This window comes from Tamandua tetradactyla, chromosome 3 (assembly GCF_023851605.1).
Source record: "Tamandua tetradactyla isolate mTamTet1 chromosome 3, mTamTet1.pri, whole genome shotgun sequence".
NCBI classification, from domain to species: Eukaryota; Metazoa; Chordata; class Mammalia; order Pilosa; family Myrmecophagidae; genus Tamandua; species Tamandua tetradactyla.
In genome coordinates this window covers 137,175,442-137,192,253 of record NC_135329.1, presented here as the reverse complement: position 1 = coordinate 137,192,253, position 16,812 = coordinate 137,175,442, and the positions used below count along the sequence as shown (strand labels likewise).

Genomic DNA, 16,812 nt, shown 5'->3' with positions numbered 1-16,812 from the left:
TTTGTGTTTTTCTTTTCCTTTTACCTATAATGCATTATCCCATTCTCATCCTTCCCCTGTCTTTGCCAACACGTAAAGCAAAAATGACCCTTCCATTCAGAAAGACCTGCAACTCCATTGCCACGGCCTATATAACAAGCTGCCTTATGGTCTTTGGTAGGGTGACCAAGTGTCCAGGTTTTCCCAAGACTGAAGGAAAAGGTTTCCTGTGATGTTGGAAAGGTTTCAGTGCTAAAAGAGAGTTGCAGACAAACTGAAATGAGTTGATTATCTAACACAGGTTTGAAATTACAGGGGTAGCACGGGAGTTATGTTTCAGTTCTAAATCCTAATGCCTTTATCTCAGGATGATGCTAAACTGAGATGAGTTAATTATCCTAAGTCTGGGTCATTTCAAGCTTAACTCATTTGTCACTTACAGTATTTTGCTGAAAATATTTGTACATATTCACCTTTTCCATTAGACTGCCAACCTTATACATTGAGGAATCAAATTGTATTCATCTCATGTCCCCAGCAACAGACATAATTCCAAGCACATCGATAGTACAAAGCAAATATTTATTGTTTGAATGGATCAGTGAATGACTGTGAAATACCAAGTTCATTTAAAAATGTAAAATTTCAACTAAACTTTTATTGTCTGTGTGATATTTTATGTATTTAAAAATGTAAAATTTGAACTAAACTTTTATTGTCTGTGTGATATTTTATGTATTTAATCTTGTGCTTTATGCTTTCTCCCTAATAGGATTTTACAGACTTATGCACTGGCCTATTTTGTCAAGATTATTCTAAAACATAAGAATCTGCACTCATTTTATGTGTGTGTTATTGTTCATCTTCAGTAGCTTTTCTTGTACTTCAGATTAAGATTCTATTTTATTTCAGAAATGTACTGTCCAATTCAACACAACCTAGCCAGCTGAAAAAGCTCCCTTATAGATTTAATTCTGAATCTCTTATCAGATTATATTCTTTCTCTCTCCACATGTCCACATCATCTTCAGGTCTTTCTTTCACCCCTACACGACTGATGAACAAGTCCCAACAGTTCTGTCTGCTGTAAAACTCATTATCACATTCATTCCATCTCCTAGCTCAATACTTTAAGGTCCTTATCACCTCTACCCTGGAGTAGTATAGTTTCCTGACTTATCTTTTGGCCTCTAGGTTCTTTTTCTCCAGGCCATCATAGGACTATCATGTGAATTCTAAAAATCAGTAAGAAGTGTGCATCAAATTGAGGTACTCTCTGACTGGTGGGAATATAAATGATTTTTTTCTTCTTTATACTTTTCTGCATTTTTCCAAATTGCCTGCAGTATGCAGGCATTATTTTTATAATTCTAAAAAGAATTATTAAATTATCAAAATTTAGTATATCAGTGATGAGAGCAAACTGGATAGAATTGGAAGAAAATAGCTTTTGAGGCATCTGCCAGGAATTTATACCTGGAACCAAAAAACTGAATTAATTTGTTTTCCTTAAAAAAGGTAAAATGGGACTATTATGTTAAGGTTATCTATGATAAGCTAGTGTGTGGTATGTTGGATAAAAAACACATTAAAGAGAGTCTGGAGTAAAATTTCTAATTGCCCACCCCAAACATTGTCAAAATGTACTGTTCTCTCCCTCTCTGCCCCCCATCAACAATAAATAGGAAAGAGGGTGGTGCAATGGTGGCTCTGTGGCAGAATTCTCGCCTGCTGTGCCAGAGACAGTGGGTTCGATTCCTGGAGCCTGCCCATGTTAAAAAAAAAACAAACAAAAAAAACACAATAAATGGAAAAGAGGTCTCAGAGGTAGACATTGTTTTGTCATGTGCAACCCAATCAAATCTTCCTGAGTTTTGAAGAGTCTTGATTACCAAGGCAGAGATTGTTTCTAAATATTTTTTTCCAGGAATGATTGAAAAGTAAGTTACAACAAATGTACGTTATTATAGACTTGCCTGTTTAGACCTTCACACTGATAGGTGTCCAGCTGGACATATTTCATTTGACAGATCATCCACTTGGCCATAATGTCGCTTTAGGGGTTTATGGCCCCTGAGATTGCTTGTATTTAAATTTTATATCAGTTGAAATGAATTACACTTTAATAATGTAAAATTATAACCATCAAAGCAAAATATATCAAATATTGTCCATATCTGGAATATTTCTTTTCTAGATAATTATATGACATTATCCCGTTTAATTGATCTCTTAAGAAGATGTGGAAAACTTGAAGATGTTCCAAGATTGTTCTTAATGGCAGAAAAACGTAACTCCAGAGCAAAATTTGAGCCAGGATTTCTCTACTGTAGAGGACTGTATCTTTGGTAAATCTATTAACAAATAAATCCTATACTGTATTTTTTGTGGGGTTTTTTTCCCCTTATTGAGATACAGTAGAATAAACTTCTTTGTATTAAAAAATCTGTGTTTTAAAATGTTAGTAGTTTTATTAATATACAGGTTAAAAACTATTTAAAAATGTGTAGTCAATGATTAAAATAAGTGATCTTGTTTTTTAAACATCTAACAAGGTATACTGGAAATCCAAATGATGCCCTTCGACATTTTAACAAAGCTCGGAAAGATAGTGACTGGGGCCAAAATGCCCTTTATAACATGATAGAAATCTGTTTGAATCCAGATAATGAAACTATTGGAGGTGAAGTGTTTGAAAATCTTGATGGAGACCTGGGGTGAGTAGTGTTCAGTGCATTATCTTTTTTTGCATTTTTTTTTCCACCTGTTGGAGATAATAAGCCAGGGGTACTTTATGGAAGAGAACTAAATTCTAGGATAGCACTAATAAAAGTTCAAATAAATTAATTATAGCTGAAATAACTGTTCTCTGAAACAGAAGCATTAGTTGCCTTTAGGACGTTCCTTAAATCAGAATAGACATTCTATAAAGATATCCTCCTAATTATTCTGTAGGAAATAACGAATTGTTGAATTGGATTACTTTGGCAAAAAAAAAGTATTCACACAGTAATAGTAACTACTTCACAAGTGGTAATTACATGCCATATACTGTATATGCATTGTCTCATGTATTACCTACAACAGTAGTATGAGACAAGCAGTCCTATTAGCCTCTTGTTATGGTACTCAGAGAGTTAACTTTTTTAATGTAACAGTAAATGGCAGGGCCAAGAATTGGACATTCTACCTGTTCAGAGCTCCTGTTAATAGACTCTGTGGTACACTGTTGATGAATGGTTATATTTGTGTTAACCTGTATTTGTTGAGTTTGTTGAACGTCCTTTCCTCAGAATTATGTAAAGGATGTAGAGGAAGTTTGAGGTAGTTTCTGCCTTTCAGGAGCATGTAACTTACTTAAGAGGCAAGATTCATACCTGAAACTATTCAATCAAACAGAAATGGGTTAAGTAGATATTAAGTGTTGCAGGAAATCATAGCAGCATATAACAGCTGGGGAAAGATGCTCGGAGGAATGGGAGAAAATTAGAACCAGATTGTTGAGAAACTTCAATGACAAATGTTAAGTCTGGGTTATAGACACCATTGAAAAAGTCTAGAGCAGGTGAGTGTCATGTTTACCTTAAGTTTCTTCTAGGAATGTTAAGTAAGCATACTGTTATGGCATTATAGGCTATCCAGATCTTTAGCAAGCAGTTAAAGGTAAAAAATGAGAACTCAAGAAGGAGGTTACTACTGGAAATAGGGATTTGGAAGACATCTGCACAGAATCGGAAGTTAAGAGCCTCATGAATGGCCTCTTTGAGAGGAGAACACAGTTACGGAAGGCTTGGGTGTGTTAAATTTGGGGTATGTTAAAATTTAAGAGGAGAGGAGCTTAGAAAAGACACAGTCAGTGTGGTAGAAAGGGAATCAGACCTGTGTATTGTTAGAGAAGCCAAAGGAGGGGAACTTTGAGGAAGTTAGTCAATATTGTGAAATGCTTTAGAGAGGGTGGAAAGCCTGAGAAATGAGGAAAAGACCAGTGGCTTTAGTGTTTAGGCTTTGATAGTTCTTCATTTAATTTCCTTAAAAAAAAAAAAGGCAAACTGTTCTAGTTTGCTACAAGCTGCCGGAACACAATATATCAGAAATGGAATGGCTTCAAAAAGGGGAATTTAGTAAGTTGCTAGTTTACAGTTCAAAGGCCAAGAAAATGTCCCAATTAAAGCAAGGCTATAAAAGTGTCCTATCTAAGGCATCAGGGAAAGGCACCTTGGTTCAAGAAGGCTGATGAAGATTGGTGTTCTCTCTCAACATGGTGATGTCCTTTAACTTTCTTTCCAGGCCTCTTGCTTCATGCCGCTCTCCTTGGGCGTATTCCTTCTTCATCTCCAAAGGTCTCTGGTTGCATGGGCTCTGGCTCTCATCATTTTCAAAAAAGGGACTCTCTCCAAAATACTTCCCCTTTTAAAAGATTAATAGGTGAAGTCACAACTCGATAAAGCTAATCTCATCAAAAATGATCACCCACAATTGGGTGGGTCACATCTCCGTGGGAACAGTCAAAATACTACAAGCCAGCAGTATTGAATGAGGATTAAAGAACATGACTTTTCTGGGACCCACCACAGATTCACACAAATACATATGAACATATATGTAATAAATAAGAAAATTGTTCTTAAATGCCTAAATAGTTATTATACTTGAAATTGACAAACTTTTGACAGATAATTTATTTCTTTTCTGAGAGGCAATATGGTGAGAAGAGAGTAGACTTTTATATGTCTGACAAACTTAGGTTCAGATCCCAGGTTTACAGTTTACTAACTATATGACCTTTGGTAAATTACTTCACCTGTTTGAGCCTCAGTTTACTCATATGTAAAATAATTTAGCATGAATTGAATAAAATAATGCCATACTTGGCACACAGTAGGTGCTCCAGCAAGGTTAGTTACTTTTCTCTCCCTTCTATCCTTCTTTTTCCCTTCTGAATAGATAATACCAACTGATAATTGTATATGATTCTACTTATCCCAATTCTAGTTTTTTATTAATTGAAATTTACTTATTCACCATATATAGATTATTGTCCTATTTTTGCCTCCATTCCAGAACAAATTGAACTTTTCGTTATTTGAGGCTCTATTAATTTTGTTTCAAAAATAGTATTGTAACTCTGCTTCACTTTGAATTTTGAAATAATGAGTGACACTCTTCAAAAAGGAATACATTAAATGACAAAAGTAAGAAAGCAGTGCCCTGTAAAGCTCTGATTCTAATCTTGGTGAATTTTACTTCATGAGTAATAGACATAAGATTTATTTTTAATTAAATACAGTAATTCAACTGAGAAGCAAGAGTCTGTACAATTAGCAGTGAGAACAGCAGAAAAACTCCTCAAAGAGCTAAAACCTCAGACTGCTCAGGGTTATGTGCAGCTTCGCATAATGGAAAACTATTGCCTGATGGCTACCAAACAAAAATCCAGTGTTGAGCAGGCATTAAATACCTTCACTGAAATAGCAGCATCTGAGGTTAGTGGATTTTCTTTTTCAACTAAGTATGCTATCATTCCTTGTATTTTCTGAAACTTTCTTATAAAAATTTTCTTATAAAAATTAGATATATTATCTGGTAGAAGTTTACACAATGTGCCTTTGTTTCCGGAAGAGACATTATCGTTTTGATAAATTTTATATATATATATATAAATTGGAATATGGAATCCTAGAGAAAAGGAATTCTTCAGAAGGGCATATATTAATTCTCAAGGAAACTGCTTTATCCTCTGGAGAAATTCTGTGTTGTAAATGTAGTCTAGATTAATTTACTAGATGAAAATTGAAACCCAACTGTCTTGATAGCTCACCTTTTCACTTATGTGCACATCGATTTTTCCAAATCTAGAGCTAAACGAGATAAATTCTGATAACTTTTAATTCAGTCATACAAATAATGATGATGTTATTTAGCAACACTAAAGTAACTCCCTACATTCTAAAATAAAATTATTCCTTATTATCATTTTTACGCTGGGGTTAGAAGTCAGGTTTACAATTGTAGAAACTCTTCTTCAGTTCATTCAGGAATGATCAAGCTGGAAAGAATTGATTCACTCTTTGAAACTTAAGGTATGTGATTTTTAAAATTAGAGAGCTTATTTTTAAATGTACTGTGTGGGATGTTCAATATGAGTAGGTGTGGGGCATTTTTACAGAACTTTACTATTAGGCTGCCCACAATCCGGACTGACAAATACATTGCAGGCCTCTATTTTCTTTCTTCTTGTAGCCCAATGACAGGCATCAGTGACTGATAACATCCTATACATGTCCAGACACAGGGCCCCTGATAGCACCTACCAATTAATTGTGTATGGCACTCAAGACCTTTTTGCCATACCTTAGGGAAGCACATTACGTATTGGGAGATTATTGATAAGCATGGAATTAGACTCAAGGAAATTTTATATTCCTAAAAGCAGTTTTTATCAAGCTTTAATGAGCTACCCTTCTGTATTCTAAAGTTATTTCTGACTTTCAACCATAATCAGTATTGCGCATTGAACATTTGAGAATTGTACTCTCCTTTTTTCAGTATTCTTTATTAGTCAACCTACTTGCTGTTTTAAAGCATACTTTTATTATAATTATTCTAGTATAATTTCTGAATCACTGTTTAGCATCCTTTGTTCATATTTTAAACTGAAACCTTCCTCTTTGGAAAAGCACTGTAATTCCTCTGCTGAAATTTAAGAAGCACCCTGGTGCTATCAGGTATGTGAACCTTATTGCTTAGGTTAGTTAGTTTTCTGGATAGATAGCTAAGTGCCTCCATTTTATACCAATTCTCCTTAGCCTGTTTTCACAAGGTGACATTTTCTAACCTTGAACTCTATTTCTATTCTAAAGGAAAGTTATGTTTTATAGACTATCAGGAAACTGCAGGCTCTAAATCCAAAAGCATTTTCTAAGGCATGAGTTCATTTCTTATCATTTCCAGGTGATTAATTGATAGCTTATTTATAACATTTCCTTGATCAGACTTTGTTGGGAGAAGAAGCTTTTTTTAATAATAGGGAAAAAGAACAATAAAAGTCAACATGGATAAGAAATATCATTTGTTGGTAAATAATTCTGTTTATGATTCCTGTATTACAAGAAGGAGAACTAAGGGGCCGAAATGTTAAGTAACTCTGAAACCCATACTACTCAATAAAAATTCTACTGAAATAGAATTTCTTTCTTTTTTTTTTTTTTTTTTTTTACCCTGTTCCATATAAACCAAGACAGCCAGTCAATTCCATTAAAGACTAATTGTCTGGAATTTTGCGGTTACGGCATCTGCATAATTATTCAGTTGTCTTGACCACACATTGCCTGACCAAGTCTCTTGACTTGAGGTGAAGCAATATGACAAATGAAGGTCATGATCACTGAAATCTGTGATGGTGCCAGAAATAGAATTCCCAGGCCAGTTTTTAGCTTGTATGATAATTGCTAACTTCCATTTGTTTTCCTTTAAATGTAGAATGTTTTTGTTTGTGCATCTGGATTCTGAAGTTTTACTTTCTTACAGAAGGACCATATTCCAGCACTTTTGGGAATGGCAACAGCTTATATGATTTTGAAACAGACTCCAAGAGCCAGAAACCAGCTGAAACGGATTGCAAAAATGAACTGGAATCCTATTGATGCTGAAGAGTTTGAGAAGAGTTGGCTACTACTTGCCGATATTTATATTCAATCAGCAAAATATGACATGGCGGAAGAGCTATTAAAACGGTGCCTGCGTCATAATAGAGTAGGTGATTGAAGAGTAAAAAAAATTTTAATCTTTGTTGTATAAGCTTTTTATCGTAGGCTATAATAGAGCATTGGTCCATTGCCAAGGATCCCTATGTGTTTGTTAAATTAAAATGTTTATTTTTACCATGACTGAAAACTAAACTTTAATATTAAGAAAGAAAGCCATTTGTCCTTGAAAGTAAAAGAAAAAAAAGAGATTTATGCAGTTTTCAAGTTTCAGCTGTGGTGATGCCCTACTTAACAGAAAGTGTTTTTGGAATGTCAAGCATTTGCCAATGATTATCCATCTCATCCCAGTACTAATGAAAATTGCAGAAGAACATTAATTGCGGACGTCTGTCCTTATTAAGAAATAGTCTTGATGAATTCATTGCAGCTGCATGTTGTTTCCATGTTATTAGAATACACTATGCATATATTTGTGAGGGAAAAGTCTTTTAGCTTTTAAAACTTGTTCAATAAGAATTTCTTATCTTTAGGTATAAAATTGAAAATTTTAAAGTCTTTAAGAATATAAAGGTTTTTATTGAACAGTGCATCTTGATGTTTAAGGACAAAAGAATAATCATCTTCTAACAGTTTTTAAGTTAAGAATTTATGTTGTTATTTGCTGAGAAATAATTCTTGGAAATTATTTGTCTTTACAGTTTTTATTAATTACTTCAAAATCTTGATCAGAGTACATCTATATCTTATTACCATTGAGCAGATTAGATTGTGAAATGGATAATTTGTTTTTATAAAGAGAAATTGTGAGCATATAAGACTATCAAGTTACTTTTGTAGGAACTTTAAAAACCTAAAACATCAAGCCATTAATCAATGTATAGGCTGTTTTAAATGATTAACTACATCTAATTTTAAGTTAAATTGACCTTGAAAAATACAGTATACTCATTATAATAGGCTTTGAAAAATTGAAACTGCCAAAAGTATAGCTAACCTGCCAATTCCTAGTCTGGGCTTAGGCAAGATTGTATGGAAAATTAAGGTTTTGAGGTAGACAGAATTTCAGGTGTGATAAATAGTGATTATGTCTACAGATTTTTAATCTTTTCGAGAAATAAACTAAATATTTATAGATTAAATCATGTAATATCGAAGATTTTTTTCTGATATACAGAAAGGCAGAAGTGGGTGACATAGCAATAAACAGGATTAGTCATGAGTTAATAATTGTTGAAGCTAAGTTAAGGGTTCATGAAATTCATTTACTGTTAGCTCTTTTGTTTATATGTGCTTATACATACACACACTTTATGTGTGGGATATACATGCTCTGGCTTCTTCCCCCCAAAATCCTTATTCTGTAGTTTTGAGATCAGAATTGGCATCAGAATTTTTTATAAAGTTCCGTAGATAATTTTATTGCCCAAGGTTGAAAACATTGTTTTAGGTGCCATTTAAATAGGTTAATATGGTTGACTTTTATAGTCATCAACATCCCATAAAATCTTAGTGGTATTGAGTTTTATCTGTTGATACATCATCCATTTTTTTTTTCAGTCTTGCTGCAAAGCTTATGAATATATGGGATACATTATGGAGAAAGAGCAGGCATATACAGATGCTGCCTTAAACTACGAGATGGCTTGGAAATACGGCAATCAAACAAATCCAGCAGTAGGTGAGTTTAGCAAATTGGAAAGGAGGTTTTCACAACAAACTTTTAAATTTGTAAGCCCTCATTTAAATTTATTTGATTTTATTCAAAACAAAATATATAGTAAGAGCCAACTTGCTTTGTGAACTTTTCTAGAATGAGAATAAATTTTTTATCCATAATAGAATCTTCTCTGCTAATAGTTATTAATCATAATTTCCTGAAATTCAAACTTGTACTCAGTCAGCTTAGAGAGCCACTAGTCTAATTCTTGCCCTTTTTTCTCCTTTTACCTTATGCTATTTCCAAACTGTAAGTGCTGTAGGAAAAAAAAGTTCCATTGCCAATTGATATAGGAAAGCATTTATTAAATCAAGTTATACTGGTTTCTTTGCTGCAGAACTTCTTGAAGCCTTTAAACATTAAGATATATTATAATGGATATCATAGAGGAGTCATGTTTCCCACAATTTTTGATCATGGAACTTTTTTCATTCTGAATATCTATAAACATCTTCTATTTCCAACATTTTGTAGACTGTGGAAAGTTAGTTTACAGAGTTCCAAACAGATGGGCTTCAGAATATACTTAGTGAGTAGTCTCCCCCCTCATTGTGAGGGAATGTATTCCCATATTCTTCTGATTCTATATAGTAAGCCGGGATAGACTTTATTGAGACCTCATAGGTCTGTTCTCTGGAACCATCCATGGCATCCTTTCCATATTACTCTTGATGATCCTTCAGTTGCAAACTTCTGTCATGTCTCTCCTAAGGCTACTCTTCTTCAAATCTGAAATACTCGTCCATTCTTCATTAGACTGGGTTCCAAGTCTATCTCCTAGAAACTCTAAAATACAAATACAGTGTTTCCCAAACTGTGTTTATAATATATTCATACTATTAAAAAAAGAGCTGGGTGTAGGGATTGTATTCCATAGCCAAATAAGTATGAAAAATGGTGTCCTATTTGTTCATGCCCTTCGTGATTTATTGAATATGATTTGTCTAATTGTAGGTATATTGAATAAATAATGATGGGATTGCTTATTATTATTTTGATTAGGCGTTTTCCAGTTGTTAGTTTAGCCTAAGATGGCATCAGTCTTTGAAGCAGCCATGTCACAATATGAGTTTAGGTATAATTTTGCAATCAGCTAGATCAGCTTTATATTAACTGCTGTCAGTTCATGTCCTCCCTTATCTTCTATTTTTACGGAGTCTGTTATTTTACAAGACATGTATAAAGCACGGGAACTAACGTTTGTTGATACTGTTTTACATTCCCATGTTTTGTGTCTCTTACATAGAAGTTAAGTCCTAAAGTCAGTTTGTAAAATGAAAATTCCCTAAATACTCTAAAAATAAATATAATGTTGACACTTTATTCCACAAGAGTACATTTAGATGTTAAATTACTTAAAGCTTCTGTTCCTTGGAACACTGCAGCAAATTTAGAGATTCCAACTCACTGGCTCTTTTCATTGTGTCATCTTTTTTGTTTTTTATAGATGATTGTATCAGTTCTTATACCGTTTTGTTTGTAAGCATTTCCATGAGACTCTGAATTAATTCTTTAATTTCAATGCATCCACTATCCCCAATCTGCCTGGCCAAATGAACATTGCATTTGACTTTTGCAGTTGTCAGAAAACCCTTAAAATCATGCTTATGTTCTTTCCAAAGGATTCAGTCTTGTTTGATGCTTGATTATTTTCACTATGAAAGGCACTAGAAACTGAGATCCAATGAGAGAACACATTCCTGTTTCTCCCTTTATGCCCCCCTCTCAGTGCAAAACAAGTGCTAGACTATTTATACTGTTCTTTCTCTCTCCCCGTCTCACTCTCACCCTGTCTCTCTGTCTCTCTCCCCCTCCTTCCATCCCACACACTTTTTTTCTAACGATTATATATTTTGTTAGTGTCCCTGAGATGCTATCATAAATACCACACAGTGTGTTTACTTAAACAGGTGTTTATTGGCTCACAGTTTCAAAGTATTGGCAAGATTTGCTTTCTGCCCAGAGCCTGGCTGCCAGCGATCCTTTGGGTTCCTTAGCTTTTCCATCACATAACAATGTCTTCTTTCTTCTGTTCATCCAGTTTTCCACTGACTTCCTGTTTCTGACTCTTTATAAGGCCTCTAGTAATCTGAATTAAAATCCAACCTCATTTGCTTAAGAAACACCCTAACTAAGGCAGTCCTGTTTACAGTGGGCTCACACCAGCAGGGTGTGGGCTAAGATTAAGAATGTGTGTCTAGTTTTGGGTATATAATTTAATCTTTCACACATATAATTGAATTCTTATAAGTTTGATAGGCATGATATGGCTTTGGTACACATGTTTCTTGCCCTTTCTAACCATTTATTTCCTTTATAAAAATTTTTGAACTAGATAACCTGTCAAGTTTCTTCCAACATTAAAATTCTGTGATTCTAATTTAGAATTCGTTTATAGATGAAAAAAAAACAATTGCTACTTGTTGGTTGGTACTCTAACATTTAGCATTTGTCAGGTGTTTCATTTGATCTTTAATATTATACCAAGTTAAAGGGAAGAGTTATTGTCCCCATTTTCTGGATGAGGAAATTAAAATTTACAGATCAAATTATTTTCTTTGAGTCCCAAAGCTAGAAGTAGAAAAACTTCCATGTGAAGTATATTTGGCATGGTATGTTCAATTGTTTTCCTAAATTTTAAGTGATACAAACTACGTATTGGTCCATTTTAGAATTCCTTAGTGATTACCTAGTGTTTATCTCTTTGAAACTTGACAGCTCATTGTGCATATACATACATCCATATAATATTATAAGGCAAATAGGATTTAGATTATTCCTATTTCATACTTTTTATTATGACTTTGAACCATCTGATTACATTAGCCAATAATTATTTTCAAGCATGTGTTTGAAATTTTAAAAATTAATCTCAGTACTTCAGTTAGAGCTCCAAAGTAATAGTCAGAGTTTACTATTTTGTATTTCTAAGAGTACGAATATGAAACACTTTATTAATTGCATATTATTTTGTGCTATGTTACATGAGAACATATTTGTAGAACACACTCCTGTTATTTTCTTGTCTCCTCCTTTGTGTACTTATTCTTTTAGCATTCTTACAGGAGAAGAAAAATCGTTTACTTCTGATGACTAATTCACCCTTTCCTGTGCCATTCTTCTGTCAGTTCTGCTCTTACCATAAGTTATTTTGATTCCTGGTGTGTCTTTGTGATGCCTGCTTTATACCCTCTGCCTAAAAGTGTTCTTCCTTCTCAAGCCCTTGGCCTAGTTACAGACCTCAAATACACCCTGACACCTAGCCCTGCCCCCAGCCACATTCCTTATAGCTCCCTTGGCTTGTATCTTTCGTTCATAGTTTGTATCTCAGTTTTGAAATTGTACATTTAATTAATATATAATTAATATATATATAATCATTTAAATGATAGCTTTCTCTCCGAATAAAGTATAAATCTTCATGACACTAGAAACCATTCTGCCTGATTTGCTAAGTGTTAAATAAATCTTCCTAAGTGGATAGCTGTGTTACCATTTACTGCCTTGTAACTTTTTACTATAATCTAAAATAAATGACACTAAAAAAATAAATAAATAAAAAAATAAAAAAAATAACGGGGTAAAATAAATGACACTTCTCTAGTAAATTACAGAAACCACACTTGTTGGATGGCAGGCTTCCAACCCAGCATTTTCTTCACGCCCTACCCTGTTCTGCTCTCTACCTGTTCTTTTATGTCACTCTACCTTTTATTATTTTGTCACTTCTATTATAGTTTAGTCACCAGCCTCTATTATGAGTCCTCTAGTAAGTAAACTAAGAAGGATATTAAAAAAAAGTAATACTAGCAGTATTTATTGTATTTTTTTTGTCTTAACAGGATACAAACTGGCATTTAATTACTTAAAAGGGAAAAGATATGTGGATGCAATTGATGTATGTCACCAGGTAAAAAATTTAGATTTCATAAAATTTTCAGATGCACAATTTTCTACTCGCAGTTAATCTCAAAACAAACCATGCCTATGGTAGACATATCATAAATACATTGACATTTATTCATAGGTAGAGGATGTAGTATTTTGGTGAAATGACCTACCAAATACATCTAGAGAGATTATAAGATCTCAAAAACAAAGTTTACTTAAACATGTGGTTTTAATTTGGGTTCACATAATAAAATTTTTGTATTTATTTAAAGAAAAGCTAGGGGAGAAGCATGTTAAAGAAAATTTAATCTTTAAAACAGAAAATATTTGAAGGTTATATAGATTCTCCAGGTCACTGTTCTGAATAGACGTTCTTATAAATATTTCTAAGTCTGGCTTTTTAGTGAATTCAGATTTATAAGTTTGAGATAAAAGGTTTCTTTGCAACTTAGAAGTCATTTCTTGATCTCCCTACTAAAATGACAGTTTTATAATTTATAGACTGTCTTCATATATGCATTATCTTATTGATACTCCACATAAGGCTCTATACTAAACATTGTGAGGATCTCCCAAGAATGTAGAAAAGAATTATGTAGTGTCCCTTATCCCAGAGAGCTATGTCAGTGTCATTATAGTAAATACTTGGCCTTAGTGATTGCTATTGTTTACCTAGTCTCTCTGTAAGGTTTCTCTCATTAAGGGTATGGCTTACACTAATACAAGGTTATAAACTGGAATCATTTGTGGATTTTTTTTTTAAATGATTATCTCCCTTGAATTCAATATGCCTGGAAATCTGTATGTTTCAGAATGGCTACAGGTAAATGTAACTTGTGCTACTGGTTAAAAATCACTTCCTAAAGGTTAATAAATATTCATAAATAGTTAAATTATAAAAACATTTTAAATCATTGATACATAAGTGTTTTCTGAAACTGATCTATTAAGTAATATATGTGGTGTATTTTCCACATATAGTTTTCATATTTCTACTGTTATCATCTAATTTACTAGTAATATAAATAAGTCAATCCACAGCTCAGATATCACCGTTAAAACATGTTATTGCAGTTGTCATAATACTAGTACAATGAAATAGCAACTGTAATGTTCATTTCTAGTAAGTTTTGTTGCACCCTAGTTCTCAATAATTAGTTACAAGTTCTTGTGTTGTTTTTTTTTTTTATTTTGTAGGTTCTTGAAGTACATCCAACTTACCCAAAAATCAGAAAGGATATACTAGATAAAGCTCGTACATCTTTAAGACCTTGAATATTATTTTAACTTAGCTTGTAAGTTTATCAGGACATGGAAGGAATAGGACTTTGAGTTCTTCCAGTTCAAAATAAATTCAAGCTAATGCCTTGTAATAAAAGCATATTTTCCTTTCTCCAGCAGAGGCTGCTGTTGTATATAAAGAAAAGATCTATGTCAAATCTATATTTTCTAATGGAGGAAAAGTTGGTCTATTTGATTGACTGTCTTTTTCATTAGGAGCAGATTTGGTGTCTCCCACAGTTGGAAAGATTATAACCCATTTCTGTAAAGAATATTTTGTTAAAATCTAGTTAATTAAATATAATCCCATATCTTTGTATTAGTTGTTTATTTCAGGAAATATATTCAAATGTTATTGTTCTCTGTTAAAAATTTTTGCATTATATTATCTTGTTTCAAAGATTTGAGTAAATCTTGTAAATAATTTATGAAAAAAATTTTAAATAAAGATTTTATAACTTTTTGGTTTGTATTCCTCTTAGAACCCAAAATACGTGGTATGATTTGCAAAATCAGCATAAAGCTACCCATACAAGTACTGCAATGTTAATGGGTAGTAGTACAGAAAATGTGACTTTCTTAGAAATTTTTTTTAGAAAATTATAAAGATTGTAAGTTTTCCTACTCTTTTCTGAGCTCATTCTTCGTGCTCTTAATACAATCAAATGGCCATGATGCTCTTGGGACTTCCATGTTAGAAGACTGGTCTTACAAAATAATCGGTTCAAGTAGGTAAACCCTTAGAGCAGTATTTATCCTTAGCCCAGAAGACACTGTAACATCTGCAGCAGGGACTCATAAAGCAGAACATGTGAAAATAACCACTTACCCAACTGTGCATAATTCTATCTGGCCATAGTAGCTCTCACCCTTTTATACTAAATTTAACCTAATCTTATTAAAGTTAATTAATAACATTGTTTTTAATTTTAAGATTTTTTTCTTGCATGTTTTTCAGTTTTCTTTAAAATACAATAAACACAGTTTCCAGTGTCATTTGCATTTGTAGTAAACATAGGGTATTTTTTTAAGTTACTGCTTCTTTTTAAAAGCAACGTGTATTTTATTTCTACTGAGCTGTACTCTCTTGTTTCTGATCACCTTTCTGATTTTCCAAAATCTAAATTGTATCTTGTAAAATGCTCATTCTTTTTCTCAGCTGCATTTTAAAACTTTCCCAAAATGTTTAGTAATAAGAACATCTTTGGAACTTTCATATCTATTAAAACTCACATGCCTAATTTACCTGCCTTATTACATTTGTTCCATACAACCTTAAAACATGGGTATTATTATCCCTATTTACAGATCTGGAACTGTGACAAATTATCTCTCTCTCTAATTCAGGAAAAAAAAATATTTTAGCCTGAATGGATTTTTTTTTTTTTTTTTTTAATGCATGGGAAGGCATCAGGAGTCGAACCTGGGTCTCTGGCATTGCATGCCAGAACTCTGCCTGCTGAGCCACTGTGTCCCCTGAATGGATATTTTAAGGGCAGGCATGTAACAGAATGCCTTTGGTAGATCCAGTGAACTGGCATTTTAGGATGCTAGAATCATGGAAATTGGATAGAGAAAGCGTAACATCTGTTCTCCCAGCAAGACTGACTTTGGGGAAATGAACCAACCATTCCAAATCATTTTTCCCATCTGTAAAATGAGGGTTTGTTCTGTTTGTTAAGCAACCATTTATTTTCACTTGCCATTTGTTAGATGCTGTTCTAGGGAACTTCCTTACATTCTCACCCATCTCTTCAGATATACAATATTCCCAATTTCAAGTGAGGAAAATGAGCCTCAGACTAAATGACTGGCCCAAGATCACAGAGTGTCAGAACCTGGATTCCACACTGGCCCAGCCAATTAAAGCCTTTGCCCCATTTCCTATATGAAGCTGCATTCCATAATTAAGAGATAGTGTATCTAAAAAATTCCCTGTCTACATCTGGCTAGCACATGAAACTAATAAATGTTCTCACCTGAAATCCATGACAGAGATAGCTAAATAGTAAAGAACAAAATGAACTGTGTGGACTGAACAATTCTTACAAGTAGAAACTCAGAGAGAAGACTAAGTGGGGAGTGGTATAGTTTAGCAGTTAAAGAATGTGGATTTGAAGTCAGACTGGCTTGGATTTAAATATTGGCTCCACTACTTCCTTGATGTTTCATCTTTTTCAAGTTACATGGGCTCTCTGAGACTCAGTTTTCTCATTCACAGGGAATTACATAAGGATA

General features: G+C 33.4%; 1 protein-coding gene across 3 annotated transcripts in view; it reads left to right on the top strand.

The window, feature by feature from the left end:
* TTC21B (tetratricopeptide repeat domain 21B) overlaps nt 1–15,411 on the top strand; it is a 99,754-nt gene extending 84,343 nt beyond the window's left edge. Inside the window, exons 19-25 of one of the 3 annotated variants that reach the window (XM_077154053.1) lie at nt 2,177–2,327; nt 2,535–2,696; nt 5,267–5,462; nt 7,507–7,731; nt 9,243–9,363; nt 13,245–13,312; nt 14,491–15,411. In XM_077154053.1, coding sequence (XP_077010168.1) covers nt 2,177–2,327; nt 2,535–2,696; nt 5,267–5,462; nt 7,507–7,731; nt 9,243–9,363; nt 13,245–13,312; nt 14,491–14,568 — 1,001 coding nt within the window. In that variant the 3' untranslated portion in view covers nt 14,569–15,411. The remainder of the gene's footprint in view (nt 1–2,176; nt 2,328–2,534; nt 2,697–5,266; nt 5,463–7,506; nt 7,732–9,242; nt 9,364–13,244; nt 13,313–14,490) is intronic. The other 2 variants (XM_077154054.1, XM_077154052.1) reach the window with 2 other exon arrangements.
* The last annotated feature ends 1,401 nt before the right edge of the window (nt 15,412–16,812 follow it).